This window comes from Ipomoea nil, unplaced genomic scaffold (genome assembly GCF_001879475.1).
Source record: "Ipomoea nil cultivar Tokyo-kokei standard unplaced genomic scaffold, Asagao_1.1 scaffold3056, whole genome shotgun sequence".
In the NCBI taxonomy this organism is placed as follows: Eukaryota; Viridiplantae; Streptophyta; class Magnoliopsida; order Solanales; family Convolvulaceae; genus Ipomoea; species Ipomoea nil.
Genome location: NW_017619484.1, coordinates 1,388,118 through 1,405,485, shown reverse-complemented (window position 1 = coordinate 1,405,485; position 17,368 = coordinate 1,388,118). Strand labels below are relative to the sequence as shown.

General features: G+C 34.1%; 1 protein-coding gene and 1 long non-coding RNA gene across 3 annotated transcripts in view; one reads left to right on the top strand and one right to left on the bottom strand.

Annotated features, from left to right (window-relative positions):
- Positions 1-16,740, top strand: part of LOC109164100 (F-box protein SKIP16) — a 30,158-nt gene extending 13,418 nt beyond the window's left edge. Inside the window, exons 2-6 of one of the 2 annotated variants that reach the window (XM_019312852.1) lie at positions 5,670-5,900; positions 13,114-13,848; positions 13,950-14,168; positions 15,020-15,126; positions 16,382-16,683. In XM_019312852.1, coding sequence (XP_019168397.1) covers positions 5,691-5,900; positions 13,114-13,848; positions 13,950-14,168; positions 15,020-15,126; positions 16,382-16,460 — 1,350 coding nt within the window. In that variant the 5' untranslated portion in view covers positions 5,670-5,690 and the 3' untranslated portion in view covers positions 16,461-16,683. Of the gene's footprint in view, positions 1-5,546; positions 5,901-13,113; positions 13,849-13,949; positions 14,169-15,019; positions 15,127-16,381 lie in introns of those variants that run through there. The other variant, XM_019312851.1, reaches the window with a different exon arrangement.
- Positions 8,136-13,004, bottom strand: LOC109164107. Its single transcript, XR_002051385.1, has 2 exons — positions 12,940-13,004; positions 8,136-8,535 (listed from the first exon to the last, which is right to left on the bottom strand). It is a non-coding gene; the product is annotated as an uncharacterized LOC109164107 (long non-coding RNA).
- Positions 16,741-17,368: the final 628 nt, after the last annotated feature.

Genomic DNA, 17,368 nt, shown 5'->3' with positions numbered 1-17,368 from the left:
AAATCCAAACAAAAAACTCGATCAGCTTTCAATATCAGGGACTAAGTAGTATATATATATATTGCCAACATTAATGCTCCCAATTGCATAAGGTATTCCGTGGTATCAGAGCACACAATTGCATAAGGTATTCCATGACACCAACAATTGTTGATTTTGATTCATCTATAGTTATAAGTTGCAGCCTTGCGAATATTTACTTATTTTTTGAGTTATTCATTGACGAAAAAATTGATAATAATTTTCTGGTAAAATTGATTTATCTGAGCTTGTATAGATTTTTCATTTGTTTTAAGGTTTTTTAATCTTTTCTTGAATAATATTATCTGGTTACTTACTTGCTTCACTGTAAAATGGCATTAGTGATGTGGTTTCTTTCTTTAACAAAACAATATAAAACTTGCATTTAAATGACCCTTAAAGTTTATTTATATTTTTCAGATATGGCTTTTGTAGGCGGAAAATGTTCGGGTATGTTTTGTAGCATTTTTCATTTTTTTGTATATTTAGATTATGATTTTTAAATTAATTAAAATACTATATTTGTAATTTTAATATTTTCTTTTTACAAATAGAGTAAATATTCACACACGACAGAGCCCACAATTGCATAAGGTATTTCATGGTATCAGAGCACACAATTGCATAAGGTATTCCATGACACCAACAATTGTTGATTTTGAGCCAACAAGAGGGAAAATTAAAATTCTTTTAGAATTGATGATTATGGTGGCTATTAATTTCCTCTTGTGTATGTGTTTCATTGGGATGGAATCAAAATTACTATGAATGGCTAGGCATCTCAACAGAATCATCAACTCTATTTCTTGAGTAAATTAATTGCAAACATTAATGTTCTCAAAATTCAATACTCTGAGCAACCTATAGTTGTTTGTGATCCATGTGACATCGCAGTCCATAATTAACTTGTATTCAAAACCAAATATCATAGAACGCACATGTGAATCACTAGGCTTTGCACTTCTTTGAAATACTGAAAAAATCAGCAATTACAAATTTCAAGTTTCAAACATTGACTAACCACTTTTGTATGTGCTCTTTTTCCGTCCAAGTATTGCCCAAAACATAAACAAGAGGTAGTGCAGAAATGGTTTGTAGATTTGATTCAATAGACAACATCAATGACTTTTGTCTACGATAATCTGAACCGGGAATAAATATATCATGTGGATATATATGCAAATGTCTTACCTCCTCATATGTCACACAGTGTCTGGTAACCCAATAGGTTTTAATCTTTTGATAAGAAAATTTTAATGATCATCTAGATTAGATACTGACTCTGTGATTGAATCAAAATTACCGTGAACAGTTAGGTATCTCAACAGGATGATCAGCTCTATTTTTTTTGGGAAATGAATTACTAACATTAATGCTCCTAATTGTATAAGGTATTTCGTGGTATAAGAGCCCACGATTGCATAAGGTATTTTGTGGTATCAGAGCACACAATTACATAAGATATTCCATGACACCAACAATTGTGGACTCTAAGCCCACAAGAGGAAAATTAAAATTCTTTTACAGTTGATGATTATGTTGGGCATAGTCTATAACTATGACACATGCAGTGCGCATATTTCATTGTATAGCCAAGAGTTTATAGATTGGGTGCCCAACAAATTTGCAGAAGAATATGATAATAATTTGAGGGCGAAGGTTGATCGATTCGGGGTACATCATTTAACATCATTTATAGGTTAAACATTGTTTTGAATATCTGCAACAAGAAGGTATTTGTGAAGCAAACAACTGTCCTTTTACAGGGAGGAGATCTAATCTAAGCCATAGAAAAAAAAAAAAAAAAAAAAAAAACCAATGACGTTAGTATTTTAATAAATAAATTTAAATTAATCTATGGACCAACGGGTAGAGACTGGCGGGTAATCCGGAAGGTAGGTGAGTTGTCAGATTTTCCAGCCGTTGAATCCTTAAAATGCGCTGAACACTTTAATTTGTTTTTTGTTCTACACAAAAGGACGAGCATTAAATGGAGAATCGGTTTTGAGATATGTTTTTAGGACTCTCTTGCCTTAGGACATATTTGCTCACTTTTTTAGGTTTCGAACTATTTACGCTCAGAGAATGTTTCTAGCAGTCCTATCGAGTAGTTAATTGAGTTAATATCTCGAACCTTAGGTCCTCTCGGATACGATGGTTGTCTTTACCAATCGTCCCGTAACTCCTCGAATGATTTGTCTTATCACTCGGTCTTGAATACACAAGAGGCAGGCCCTTCCACTATTCCGTCTTTGCAACCTCTCGATCTTGAAAGTCTTCGTCTTCGAATCTTCATTTTCAGTATTTCATTTTTTATTACACTAGTCTCGAGCTGTTGAGAGATAACTAACCCCTTGGGTTCTCAGCTCGTTGTCTTTCTTTCGTCTGAGAGTTAACCCCTCGGATTACTCCTAGACTTGGCATGGAGACTGTCTCCTCGAGTGTCTATTCGGATGTTACAATTAGTCACTCGGGTAACCATTCGGTTAAGATTTGAATGTTGAGTTGACTTATCCTAAGTCTAAGAAATAAAAAGAATTAAGGGTCTAAACTCCTAAGTTTGATATCATCAAAATCTATTACAAAGTGTTCTTAACAAAATATTGTACCTATTATTTTTTTAACGGACAATATTGTTCTTACATCATTGTCAGACCTGCGCGACCTAACTACAAAATTATTGATAAAAAATACAACTACACCTGGACTCTAAACGGTAGGACCATTGTCCAAAGAATTGACAATGCCCATATACACAGCAAGGCAAATTTAAAACTTCCTACACCATAATTTTATTGCATGACGTTGCCCTCTATACTACATTGCTACCACTAGTAACACAATTGCACATGAAACACTACCAATAAAAAAGAATATTACAAGTACTGAATATGAAGACAATGAAAATGCTACCCAAAAGAGAATTAAGAAGACTTAAAGAAATTTAAACCAAAAGTAGTATTTATTTAGACTTTCATTTTAGACTAAGTATTAAGACTACCGTTATTACAAAGTTGTAAACATTTATTTGAGTGACAATTATAATCAATCTCTCCTATATTATCTTGCCATATACTTTGAATTACTGATTTAAATAAACAAATTCAAAGTTCAATTATCTATGCATAAATATCTCTTATATACTCTTACATTGATATACTTTAGAGTACTTATTTAAAATTTAAAAATAATCATTGGACATTATCTTATTCGCGTAACGCGTGAAAAACTATTATTATCTATCTACAATTCTAATAAGAGTCAATAATGTTAGGCCCTTAACTGGAACAAAAAAATGTCGGTAGTATTGTTTCTTAAAATGAATTGTTCATATTATTTTGATTTTAGTATTTTTTTTAATGATTTTCCTTATTTACCATCTATTATATTATTTTCTTCTCTTAAATAACCTAAATTCCGTTAGTATAAACTTTAGTAACGGAATATTCCATTAACTATTTATTATTTTTAACTTACTCATTAATTTCTATAAGAAAGGTCTTAGGTTCGAAGCTCATCCCAATTAGAGTTGGCATAATTGTTAAACATATACTACGAATATGTTAAAATGTATTTAAACAAATATATACTCCGTAATATAAAATTTAACATAAACTTTGGTCAAATAATTACTCCGACTAAATACATAACATTCAAAGTTAAGCATCAAAGATTATAAATCAAAAACTTTAAAAATCATTTGAGTTTTATGCATTTAAAAAAAAAAACAAATTTAGGTTAAGTTTTTTTTTTTTTTCGTTTAATTAATCTTCTTTTGATTATTTAGATCAGAACAAAACTTAATATTTCAATTATACTTTTGCATTATTGGTATGATTTAGGTCGTTATGGTATTAATATTTTTTGTATGTATTTTTATAGTGGTACAATTGTACATTACTTTACAAATATTATACTATTATTTTTTTATTGGACAAAATTGTTCTTACATCATTGTCAGACCTGCGCGACCTAACTACAAGTTGTTGATCATAAATACAATTACACCTGGACTCTAAAACGGTAGGACCATTTTCCTAAGAATTGACAATGTTGACATCCCACTGGCTCCAATTGAACAAGTTTACACATCACAATTTTATCAATACATGAAAACTTCTAAAGAAATTTGTAAGTTAATATTTACTATATCATTATAACAATATCTATTGTAACTATATATTTTGAATTATTTATTATCATCCTCTATTGACAGAAATTGTAACAATTGTAATGGACAAACTCTCAAAACAATTTGTCTCAACAACGAATGTAAATTAAAAAAAAAAATCAATGATTTCATTATTATTGATGAAAAGTATGTACGCCACTTTATTATTCTTATTAAATTAAATAAATTAGTAGCTACAACAAAAAAATAATACATATGCATTTAATTAATTTAGAATTAGATCTCTATAATGTCTTTATTTAAAAAAAATTATTCATTATAAAAAATTTAAAAAGAGATATAATTTCATTAGTAATATTATCTTTATTTTCTACAATTCAAAGATTCATTACCTTCAAATTTATTAATTTATTATATTCACTACATGGTTCATTGTCTTCTTTTTACATTATCTTGTTTATTAATTTATTATATTCACTACATTGTCCATTGACTTCTTTTTACATTATCTTGTAATTAAATATCAAAGTTATAATACAAAATATGTTCATATATATATATATATATATATATATATATATATATATATATATATATATATATATATATATATATATTTATTTATTTATTTATTTATTTACCAAGTATTTATACAAATATAATAAATATTAATATTTTAATTTGTTCAATACTTTCACATAATCACATGATAACTTTCGACACACATCTCACAACGCATGATACATATAGGGAAAAAACTACCACTACCAAATATCAATAGGAGCTTGTATGATAAAGAGTTAATAGTACAACTAAAATCCCATCATATGCATAACAAGACAAATCTAAAGCTTCATACACCATAATCTCATTGCACGATGAATCCATCTATGCTACCACCAGTAACCCAATTGCACATGACACACTACAAATTAAAAGATTAAAAAAAAAAAAAGGACAGAAGATGAAGACAATGACAATGCTACCCAAAAAAGAATTAAGAAGAATTAGAGAAATTTAAACAAAAAATAATATTTATTCAGACTATCGTTTTTAGACTAGCATTATTATAAAGTTACAAACATTTATTTTAGTGACAATATAATCAACCTCTCATATATTATCTTGCATTTATATATTTTAAATTATCAATTTAAATAAACAAATTCAATATTTATTTATCTATACATGAACATCTCTGATATAATATTGTATTAATATATTTTAAAATACTTATTTAAAAATAATTATTGGACATTATTCCATTCACGCAAAGCGCGTAAAAAACTAGCCCTAAATAAACCCCATAAATCACATGTTTCACCAAGTGACCCTTTCTTCTATAGTCTATACTATACTAGTTTTGGTAACGTAGTAACGTTATCAAACACTCCTTATTATCAACTCAAGCCGATTAGCTGAATTTCTTAATAACGATCCTTTTTCAGACGCTCTCTTCAACAGTCGTCTTCACTTACCTGATCATCACTCTTCCTGTTTTCCGTCGGCGATAGAGGAAGAAGAAGAAGAAGAAGAAATGATGGGATTGGAGAGCGTGGGTGGGCTTGCGATTCACATCATTCTATCGAAACTCATGCCGGAAGACGTAGCCGCTACGGCCTGCATCAGCCGGAGATTTAGGGATTGGGTATCCGACGACGATTCCCTCTGGTCCAAATTCTGCGCCGATGAACTCGGCTTGTCTTCTCCTCAGGACCCTTGGGGAAACCCCACTCCCTCTTTCAGGGTAATATACCGCTAATTCATTATTTTGGCATTCAATTGAGCTGTTCTCGAATCAAAAGGACAGTCTTTTGAGCACAGGGTTCTATAATCTAGACTGCTAGTATTTTTCAATTCTCCAATTTTTCCACGTTTAATTGAATGTTTTGGAAGAACGGTACATGTTTTAGGCACATGATACTACTATTCACTCGTTACTTTTATTACGATCTTGCTGTATTTGTCAATTTGTTATTTATTTTTTTATAAGAGAAGACTTTCACTATGATTGAACTTTTCTGCATTTCTTGTGGTAAGGTCTTATGTTATAGAGAAGGCATGTACAATGTCCTATTTTATACATAAAGGTAGAGGTGTACTGGGCTATTTCAAATTCTTAGACTACTAGGGTTAGGATATTATATTCAATATCTTAAGCTAGAGCATATAGATCGTATGGCAAAACTCTTAGCAATACATCCTGACAAGATCTTTTTCCTGTTGCAATGAAAATTAACTTCTACATGTTTTGCCCTTTCATGAAACACGGGATTTGGTTCTGTTTGTGCTGTTGCTTGGTTATCACATATTAGTTTCATTTGTGGTACATCACCATATTGTAATTCCCAGAGCAAGTGTTTCAGCCACATATGGTCACATGTTACTAGGTTCATAGCACAGTACTCGGTTTCAGTATTGGATCTAGGGACAACAACTTATTTCTTACTTTTCCAATATAGCAGGTTACCACCTATGAAAACATAGTATTTGAGGGTGGAGTGCCTGTTAGAAGGAGAAATTTTCCGTCGTTAGAGTGCCCAATAAATTGTGTATGACTTCTATACTCATAAAGTAATCTTGGCACCAATGCTCTCTTGATGTACCTCAAGATATGAGTAACAAAGTCCCAATGGCTATTGTTGAACTTGAACATATAACATATAAAACACAAATGTTAGTCCGACTATCAACTTATATTTTTAGTTGAGATAGAATACATGTTTCAACTTGACATTTTAGTCATGATTTGAACCTTTCTGTCACCCTACTATGTACAAGCATTGCATGTGGCCCATGAAAAGGTAATTGGCTAGCACACGTGAGGGGCATGTTGAGCAAATAATATTTAAAACATAACTGTGTAGTCCAACTATCAGCTTATGCTTTAAATTGAGATGGAACACGTCCTTCAATTTCTATCAAAAGGAAGTTGAAGAAATTGGCTTATCAAGCTCAAAATAGAAGAGATATTGGGGTGAGTGATGGTGAGGTAGTTCAATTTTCCAATAGGTCTCCTATATCATTCATGATAGGATATGGTGCAGGTTTGGCATTAGAAGCCATAGACATATCAACAAGCATCAAGTTGATCATGCTAGTCTCCTTAAGAATGTCCAAGGCATATTTCAACTATGAAATAATTGTACTACTATTGTATCAGGCCACTTCAATGCCCAAATCATTTTTTGAAAATCAGCTGCCCAAACCAAGCCCATGGGAACTGCTTCTAAACCATACAGGGACAACAAAGCCTGACAGAGTTGCTCCATATAAACTTCTTCCTAAAGGTCTCCATGGAGAGAAGCATTCATATTCAATTGATATTGTAGCCAGTCACCAGTGACTCAATAGCAGTAGATAAAACCAAGCAAATAGAAGCAATTGTAGCCACACGAGAAAAGGTCTCATTGTAATTTAGGCCAAATATCTGGGTATACCCTTTAGCAACTTGTCAAGCTTTAAGGCAATCTGTTGTACCATAAGAAATGACATATTCTTCTCTCTAATATAACAGTAAAAGAAACAACATATTCTTCTCTCATATCTGAATCAGTTCTCTTGTTTACTCAGTTGTGAATTGTGCTTAATAACTTCTCAACTTCAGTTTTTAAGGAGAGCATTTGTGCAATGTAAAATGATTTATCGTTTGCTTCTTTTTCTTCATATGTAATGAAAGGGAGCACTATAGCTTTCTTTTGACTTATTCAGTTATTTGTATTTCTTTTATGATGTTTTGAAGTGTTTATCTTAAGCTAGGAACTTGGAGACTTTCTTTTTCTTCCCTTTGTCTTTATAAACTGTCATTGTTGCCTATTTATAAAGCCTCTACTAATTTCTTCTTCTTGGGCTGCTGGAGGCTTTTCTTTGCCTACAGTAACCCCTTCTCCTTTTTTACCCTGTTATCTTTGTTTTATTTTTAGTTTTTGTTCCCATGATGTAACATGGGTTCTGGTATGGATTCAGGTTTTGGGTTGAGGTGTTTTTCAAATGTGGGTAGATAGTTCCAGCAAGTCTTGTAAAGGAATTGCTTTCTGGTCTGTGGTGTGGGTCAGTTGGGAAGGTCTTGTGGCTGGGAGAAGTGTTAGTGGGTGGTTTATTAAGTATTGTGGCTGGTGTGTGTGCTTTGGCAATTGTTGGTTCTTTTTTGCATCCTGGAAGGCATTCTTTGTGGCAGATAGGGTATCCTTTTTTGCCTCTACACACACACACAGGTGTCTTTGTTACTAGAGCTTCCTTTACCTTAATTGCCCCATTCAAGTGTCTATTAAGTGTTGTGGCTGGTGTGTGGGCTTTGGCCATTGGCTCTTTTTTGCATCTTGGAAGGCATTCTTTGTGGCAGACACACACACACATACAGGTGTTTATGTTACATGAGCTTCCTTTTGTGGAAATATTAGAATTGATATGTGGAAATATTAGAATTGATATGTGAAAATATTAGATTGATATGCATATATTCTTAGGATCTGTAATTAGTGATATGATTTTATTCTTTCCCTAGTTCAGTGATCTTTTTATTTACTTTCCTTGATTATAGGATTCTCTTCCCTATAATCAATCCTCTTCTTTGTATAAATTAGGGCTTGTATTTTTCAATTGAGAAAAAAAACAATTCAGAATTTCTAACATGGTATCAGAGCCTGACTCTAAACCCCTAGCTCTTCTCTATCCTCCCTCACCAAATCTCTCCAGCAACTATGTCTAAACCTATTGAAACCCTTCCAGTTGATTCCTCACCTTTAGATGGGTCATCACATCCTTCTCACTCGACTGTCACAAATCATCCTAACCTTCCTCAAGTCCTTGATAGTTCTCCTCTCCCAATCACCTCTCATAAGCTCAACGGCCACAACTACCTGCCTGCTGATTGGAAACCCAAACCCCGTACTGATCAATCCCGTGCTAATGTGGCTGCAACCTCTTAAACATCACCAAATGAAGTCAGTCCTTTCTCAAAAATTCAGCTTGAGGCGCTACAAAAGCTTTTTGGGCAGATATCTGTTGCACAACAGTCAATCCCACCTTCCGCTGAAGCACATGTTAGTATGATGAGTCATCAAGGTACCACTTCTCACGCATTTGCTACAAATTCCAATAACACAAGTCCTTGGATTGTGGATTCCGGGGCATCCGACCATATGTCAGGTGATTTAAAGGTTTTTCATACATTCAAACCTTGTACCAATCCCACCACGATCAGAATTGCTGATGGATCCCTCTCTAACGTGATAGGAACAGGATCCGTCAAATTAACTGATGAACTTTTTCTTTCATCTGTTCTCTTTGTTCCTAAATTAAGTTGCAACCTTCTTTCCATCAGTAAACTCACTAGAGACATGAATTGTGTAACTAAATTCTATCCTAAGCTTTGTGAATTTCAGGTTGTGGGCTCGGAGAAGGTGATTGGCAGTGCTGAAATTTGCGATGGTCTCTATATTCTAATAAACACTCCTGAAAATAAACATTTCCCCAAGTCAAATTATGGTTTCAATTCTGTTTCTGTCTCCAATGAGAGTCTAGTCATGTTGTGGCATTTTCGCCTTGGACATCCAAATTTTGTTTATCTTGAAAAACTATTTCCTGGTTTATTTATCAATAAAAAACCCAAGTTTTTTCATTGCGAAGTGTGTCAACTTGCAAAACATACTCGAAGTATTTATTCAAGCAATCCTTACAAACCTTCTCAACCTTTTTCGTTGATACATAGTGACATTTGGGGGTCTTCAAGGGTGAAAAATGTTAATGGTTCTAGATGGTTTGTATCCTTCATTGATGACCACACTAGGACCACATGGACTTTCCTCATGAAAGAAAAATCAGAAACTGCATCAATTTTTAAAGCTTTTCATTCCATGATTCAAAATCAGTTCAAACAAAAAGTTAAAGTTTTGAAAACTGATAATGGGACAGAATACTACAACTCAATTCTTGGTCCATACTTGTTAGATCAGGGAATTGTCCATATTAGTTCCTGTGTCAACACCCCTCAGCAAAATGGAGTGGCTGAGAGAAAAAATAGGCACCTCCTTGAAGTCTCTCGGTCCATCATGTTTTCAAATCATGTGCCTAAACACTTTTGGGGAGAAGCTGTACTTACTGCCACTTACCTCATAAACCGTATGCCTAGTAGTGTCTTAAAGTTCAAGACACCACGCTCCTTGTTACTACAAGCATTCCCTCACCTCTCAGTTTTTTCCTCGGACTTGCCACTCAAAATTTTTGGTTGTACTGCTTTTGTCCATATCTATGATCACAAAAGAACAAAACTTGACCCCAAATCACACAAATGCATGTTCATTGGGTATTCTAATACTCAAAAGGGGTACAAATGTTACTCTCCAATCACAAAAAGAGTTTATTATACTTTGGATGTCACCTTTTTTGAACACCAATCATTCTTTCCCAAATCTGGTATTCAGGGGGAGCATTTGAGCAAATATCAACTTTGGGAAACACTTCAAGATAATCAGGCTACCTTTCCTTCACCTAATGTCCTACCATACCAGCATCAACCTACTCCAACTCAACCTGATTTATCACCTACATCATCCAGTTCTCTATTACCTCTTTCATCATATGTGACTCCAGAAAACATGGTCAATCAGCCGTCATCCTCTCTTCCTACAATCAACCCATCTTCGCCTCTAATAAACAACCATCCATCCTCAGAAAACACTCTACCAAATTCACCTCCTCAAGCACCAGAACTCCGTGTTTATAGAAGGAGAAAACTTCAAAATATAGAGGCTAACATGCAAAGCCAGGACTGTTCAAACACACATTCGAGCTTACGTGACCTTGAAAATCATGAAGGTAAGGACTCTATGACCCATGAGTTGGTATCTACTGCTATTGATGATCTTGATTTGCCTATTGCTCAACGAAAGGGTGTTAGAACATGCACTAGTCACCCAATAGAAAGGTATGTTGCTTATGGGAAATTAACTCCTATGTATCGAGCCTTTGTTGCCTCTCTTGATCTTGTCCAGATTCCCACAAACATCTACGAGGCACTAAGAGATCCCAAATGGAAGGTTGCTGTCAATGAGGAAATAAATGCTCTTGAGAAGAATGGTACATGGCGTCTTGTTGAGTTACCTCAAGGAAAACATGCAGTTGGATGTAAGTGGATTTTCACTGTCAAGTATAATTCAGATGGGAGTATCAACAGATTCAAGGCTCGGTTGGTTGCCAAGGGGTTCACTCAATCATATGGTGTTGACTATCAAGAGACCTTTGCTCCTGTTGCCAAACTCAATACAATAAGAGTTCTGTTATCACTTGCTGTGAATTGTGATTGGCCTTTATATCAGCTGGATGTAAAAAATGCATTCTTAAATGGAGAATTGGAAGAAGAAGTTTATATGGAAATTCCACCAGGTTTGAAAAAGAACTCCAATGGACGACTGGTATGCAAACTACAAAAATCTCTCTATGGCTTGAAACAATCACCTCGGGCATGGTTTGATAGGTTTGCAAAGTCAATTGTAAAATTTGGATACACTCAGTGTCAAGCTGATCATACCCTGTTTGTTAAAATCTCTTCAACAGGAAAGCTAGCAATTCTCATTGTCTATGTGGATGACATAATCCTAACGGGAGATGATTTAGGTGAGATTTCAAACCTCAAGAAGTTTCTTGCATCAGAATTTGAGATCAAAGATCTAGGATTCCTCAAATACTTTCTTGGGATGGAGGTAGCTCGATCTAAGGAAGGGATTGTTATATCTCAGCGAAAGTACATCCTAGATCTTCTAAACGAAACTGGAATGCTTGGAAGTAAGCCAGCAGACACTCCAATGGACCCTAACTTAAAAACAAATCGGAGTGGGGAACCAATTCCAGTAGAGAGGGGGAGCTATCAAAGATTAGTGGGAAAACTAATTTATCTCTCCCACACCAGACCTGATATTGCTTTCTCTGTTAGTGTTGTAAGTCAACATATGCATAACCCTAATGAGGAGCATTTGGAAGCTGTTTATCGTATTCTAAGGTATCTCAAAATGACACCAGGTCTTGGTTTGCACTTCAGAAAACATGACAACCGAGACCTAGAAGTCTACACGGATTCTAGTTGGGCTGGAGAGTTGACTGATAGACGATCGATTAGTGGTTACTGTACCTATGTATGGGGAAATCTAGTCACTTGGCGCAGCAAAAAACAGTCAGTTGTCTCTCGGAGTAGTGCAGAATCAGAATATCGTGCTCTGGCATTAGGTATATGTGAGGGGATGTGGATTAAAAGGTTGTTGAATGAGTTGAAAATTGAAGCTCCTACATCTTTCAAAATGTACAGTGATAGTCAAGTTGCCATCAGCATTGCTAAGAACCCGGTTCATCACGATAGAACAAAGCACGTTGAAATAGACAGGCACTTCATTTATGAGAAGGTGAATTCGAGGATCATTGAACTCAACTACATTCCTACAAAGAAACAGATTGCCGACATCCTTACGAAGGCTCTACCTAGAAGGAGCTTTGAAGAATTCAATTCCAAGCTGGGCTTGTATAATATATACAACTCAGCTTGAGGGGGAGTGTGGAAATATTAGAATTGATATGTGGAAATATTAGAATTGATATGTGAAAATATTAGATTGATATGCATATATTCTTAGGATCTGTAATTAGTGATATGATTTTATTCTTTCCCTAGTTCAGTGATCTTTTTATTTACTTTCCTTGATTATAGGATTCTCTTCCCTATAATCAATCCTCTTCTTTGTATAAATTAGGGCTTGTATTTTTCAATTGAGAAAAAAACAATTCAGAATTTCTAACACCTTTACCATAATAGCCAGAGTTTTATTTTTATTTTTATTAATTTTTTCTTCCCTCTTTAACCAACAGTCATTACTTTCAAAAAGCATTTCCTCTTAGTTGATGGTTCACACTTGAACTCTCTTATTGTACAAAGTGTCAATAGCATCTGTCATGCTTTTATGTGTGTCTTTTAGGTATCTTATCAAACATGGAGGGAAGCATTCAATATGTATCCATGGACCTTGGTTATAAGAGCCAAAAGATGTTGGAGCAGAATTAGAAGCTGGATGGAGATTAACTTCCCTGAGGTTTTGCCTACCTTACGCAAAGGTGCTTCCGAGGATCAAATAAATTACTTGGAGGAGTGTTTAAAAGTAAAATTGCCTCTTCCCACTAGGGTTCTATACCGGTTTTGTGATGGTCAAGAACTGAGTGATGATGAGTTCACTGGAAGCTCAACTGAAAATGAACCTATGAACTTGTTGGGCTTGATTGGGGGGTACTCTTTCTATAACCATCTGGTAAATGTTTCCTTGTTTTCTTTAAGTCAAGTAATAGTTGAAACTAAGAACAATATGCGTTACTTGGGACTTGGCACCAGACCAAAGTATATTCTTGTAGCAGCTTCTATCACAGCTTATGGAAAGATATTTTACTTGAACTGTTCAACCGGTCAACTCCATGTGGGTACCTGGGATCGGTCTATTGGCGGAGAAACGCTTCCTTGTGTACCAGAGTCGTTGTTATGTTCTGTACACGATACAAAAGGCAGCCAACAACAAGATGCCATGTTACTGTGGCTAGAAGAATATGGCCGACGTTTGGAAAATGGAATTGTCAAGGTTCGAACAGAAGAGTGCACTAGAAGCATCAGTCATTTTCCAGAAGAACCTCCACTTTGTTCCACTGCTATGACGAATGGTGTGAAGGTGCTGATCTTGCCTTTACATTATAGTCTAAACAAGTAATCATTGTCTATTATCACTGTGTTCTAACTATTTGTATGAGAAATCTGAGATATTTATACCAGGTTCGTGCATCTGCTGTGCTTGTCCCAGAGTGCTGCAACCTTGAACATGATTCTGAGAAATATATGTTTGCATATTCTATCCGCATGTCCCTTTCACCTGAAGGATGCATCTTAAATGGAATGAAGTTTAGTTCTTGCCAATTGTATCGTAGACGATGGATCATCCGTGCCAATGATGCTATTGTAGATGATATTAGTGGAGAAGCAGTAATAGGAAAGGTATGGTTACTTTTTTTATTTTCATTTTTAGTTATTTCATTAAGGTTTCTACTCTTGAGCATCAAATGGCAATTATATACGGAGTACATCATTTCATGATCTTGTGAAATGGTGATATTCATTTGACTTTGGTGAATATGCTTGAACAAGTTCATCTTTAACTATCATGCAATTAGTGAACCAATATGTTGGTCCTTTGAACATTCTTTTTTGAATGAATCTAAGGAGTCATGCAATGTAATTCTCATGTGTGGAAAGTGAGTGCTTTGTTGCTTAAAGCAACAAAGTGAAGCAAAATATTTGCTTCACTTTGGTGAAGCATTGAAAGAATGAAAAATTACTCACCTTTCATAACTATAACAGTTTAATAATAATAGAGGGATTTGAAGGTACTGTAAGCTGTGTTTTTTCCCCTTTTCTTGTGGTGTATGCAAGTCATTTTGATTAAGCCTACATTGTCTACCATCTCCACATTCCATATGTATGTCAATATGTGTTATCACTTATCATATGGTTGTTGGCTTAGTGAGCTGAGAAGTGGCATAGGATTATTCTTTTAAGAGAGCCATGTACCCTGGATGAACTGGGCAAAATTCTACGCACGTTTTGAGGAAGAAAAAACAGGACTGGGACTAATATATAACAAGATGCTAATGTGGTTATGACCTTGTCTGAAGCAAATCTAAGGCATCCCATTTTTAAGATATGTACTGTAATTACTGGCTCTCTGACCATGTCTTTTTTCACATTTTGTTTCTTTTGATGCATCAGTAGTTGTATTAAATATATTGCTCTCTCATATATCTTGTAAGTTCTGCAATTACTCTCTAATTACCCCCAGCTAATTGCAGTTTCCACTTCTACGGCCTGGTGAAGAAGAGTTTGTATATGAGAGCTGCACACCTCTATCGTCTTCATCAGGTTCAATTGAAGGTTCTTTCACTTTTGTCCCTGGACGGTAAGTCTTCAAGACATTTCAGCAGCCTATATCTAAAGTTCTTTGTCTACTGAAATGAGTTCTGTTTTATTTTCTGATCTTGACATACTGTTCCCCTAGTCTGCCTGGACATGCATTATAATATCTATTTCCATCCTTTTCCGCCAATTATAAATGCTGTTACTCATGTTATTGCTGGTGGGATCTAGAGAATGAATTATTTAAATCGCGGATTTTGTTTCTTTGTTCCTCCCCTCCCATCCTGCACCCTTTTCTTTCTACCAGATGCTTTCTCTTGGTTTATTTTTCCAATTATTCATACCCATTTGATATATCAGTTGTTATACCGCGGACCATGGTCCACACAGTGCCATGTGGATCATGGTCGTCGACTGAAACTGTAATAGAATTAAAATGATACTTTAGTGTTGCTATAATGAAACTAGTGTGTGTGGAAAATGAAACTAAAAAACAAAGCTCATTCAATAACGTATATTGTCAAATGAAATTGTAGTATAATTAAAATGATACTTAAGTGCTGCTATAATGAAACTAGTGTGTGTGGAAAATGAAACTGAAAAACAGAGCAATATTGTCAAATGGAATTGAAGTGTAATTAGAATGATACCTACTTCATGGTCCACGCTGCTACGTGGACCATCGTCCACTGTAAAATTTTGCCTTGATATATAAAGCTCTTCTCCTGGTTATATTTGAATGAAGGCACTTTGCATAGTATGTAACTATATGTTTGTTTAAAGGGTAATGTATTTGTACCACACACAAAGGAATAAAAATTAAGCAAATAGGAAAATATTTAATCTTCCTTGTCTGAGGAACCTCTTTAGTAGGAGGCCAGGGCCCCTGTCTGTTTTAGGCAGTGTGCAAAGTCTTGTTATAGTATTGCTCATTGCTTAGAAGTTTATAGGAATCTTTTTCGATCGACACGAGTACACGACCTTGATCAAGAGTATATCTTGATTGCTTGGTTCATTTCTTTGTTTTACCGGGAAGTGGGTTCTGCCTGAATTCACACTAGTAAGTTGTAACATCATGAATATGTAATTATTATTCAAATTTCTAAGCTTTTCAAATGGATGGTCATGGGTGAATGAACTTTGGGTTAGGTTTAGAATTTCAAATATTGAGTTGGGTTTGTTCTCTTACATGCAATATTGACAAAACACATTGTTTTGGATATTTGAACATTTTGAGTTCCTAAAATTCATTGTTAAAATTAATACTTTTTTTTTTTTTTTTTTTTTTAAATTCTCAGATTAGCAGAGCCAAAAGGCAGTCCATTTGAAGTCGAAGTGGCAAGATTTCCTCTTCAGTTGCCAGACTACGTTTTCTGATTGCAATTGTGTGCGCAATCCACTTTTTAAGTTGAGCAATGGTATTAGTATGTACCAAAACTCTCTTCTCTGCGCATAATTGATGCTCTCATCCTTTGTAGTGTCAACAAATCTAAACTATTTGAATGGTGGCATTGTCGTTCTGGTTTCATCATATCTAGGATCATCAAATGTGTCAAGTTTTTGGCACCGTATCTTAAATTATGTGATGTGATTTGTGTAACGTGTCATGTCTCTGAATTAGTTGATTTCATGGTTTAATTTTTAATTTCTTTTAGACCATTTGATTTTCGTTCTAGATACACTAATAAACTGTTTTACTTGTCTCAACATTTTAACACATTCTTAATTCTTAATATGTGAAATTTTGGTTAAAAATAATGATTATCATGATAATTATTTTCTATATCGTTCATTATACAGTCATGGGTAATATTGGCCCTATTTAGTAAATGACTGTTAGCTGATTGGGTTAGAGGGTATGACTAGTTGATAACATTAGCTGATTGTAAAAAGATGTTTGGTAAATTAGCTAATTGAAAAAGTTACTTTGAGCAGCTTTTTGAATTTTAGCACTTTGGAGTTACAAAAAGTTGATTAACTAAATATTTATATTGATTTTTAACCAAGTCATACAGCTAATAGTGGTTACTTAAATCAAAAATGGTTGATAAGTTAACTATTTTACTAAATAGGGTTAAAATAGTCTTAATTAGTTAATTGAATTAATTGAACGGTTAATTGAAATTTTAAATATATATATATACTCTAATAGGTAAAATCCCTATAAATTTGTAATAGTGTTATGATATTGTTTTTGTATATTTTCTTATAGATTTATTATTATTATATATGTATTATGTATTATGTATTATTTTAATTTTAATTAATTAATTTATTTATTTATT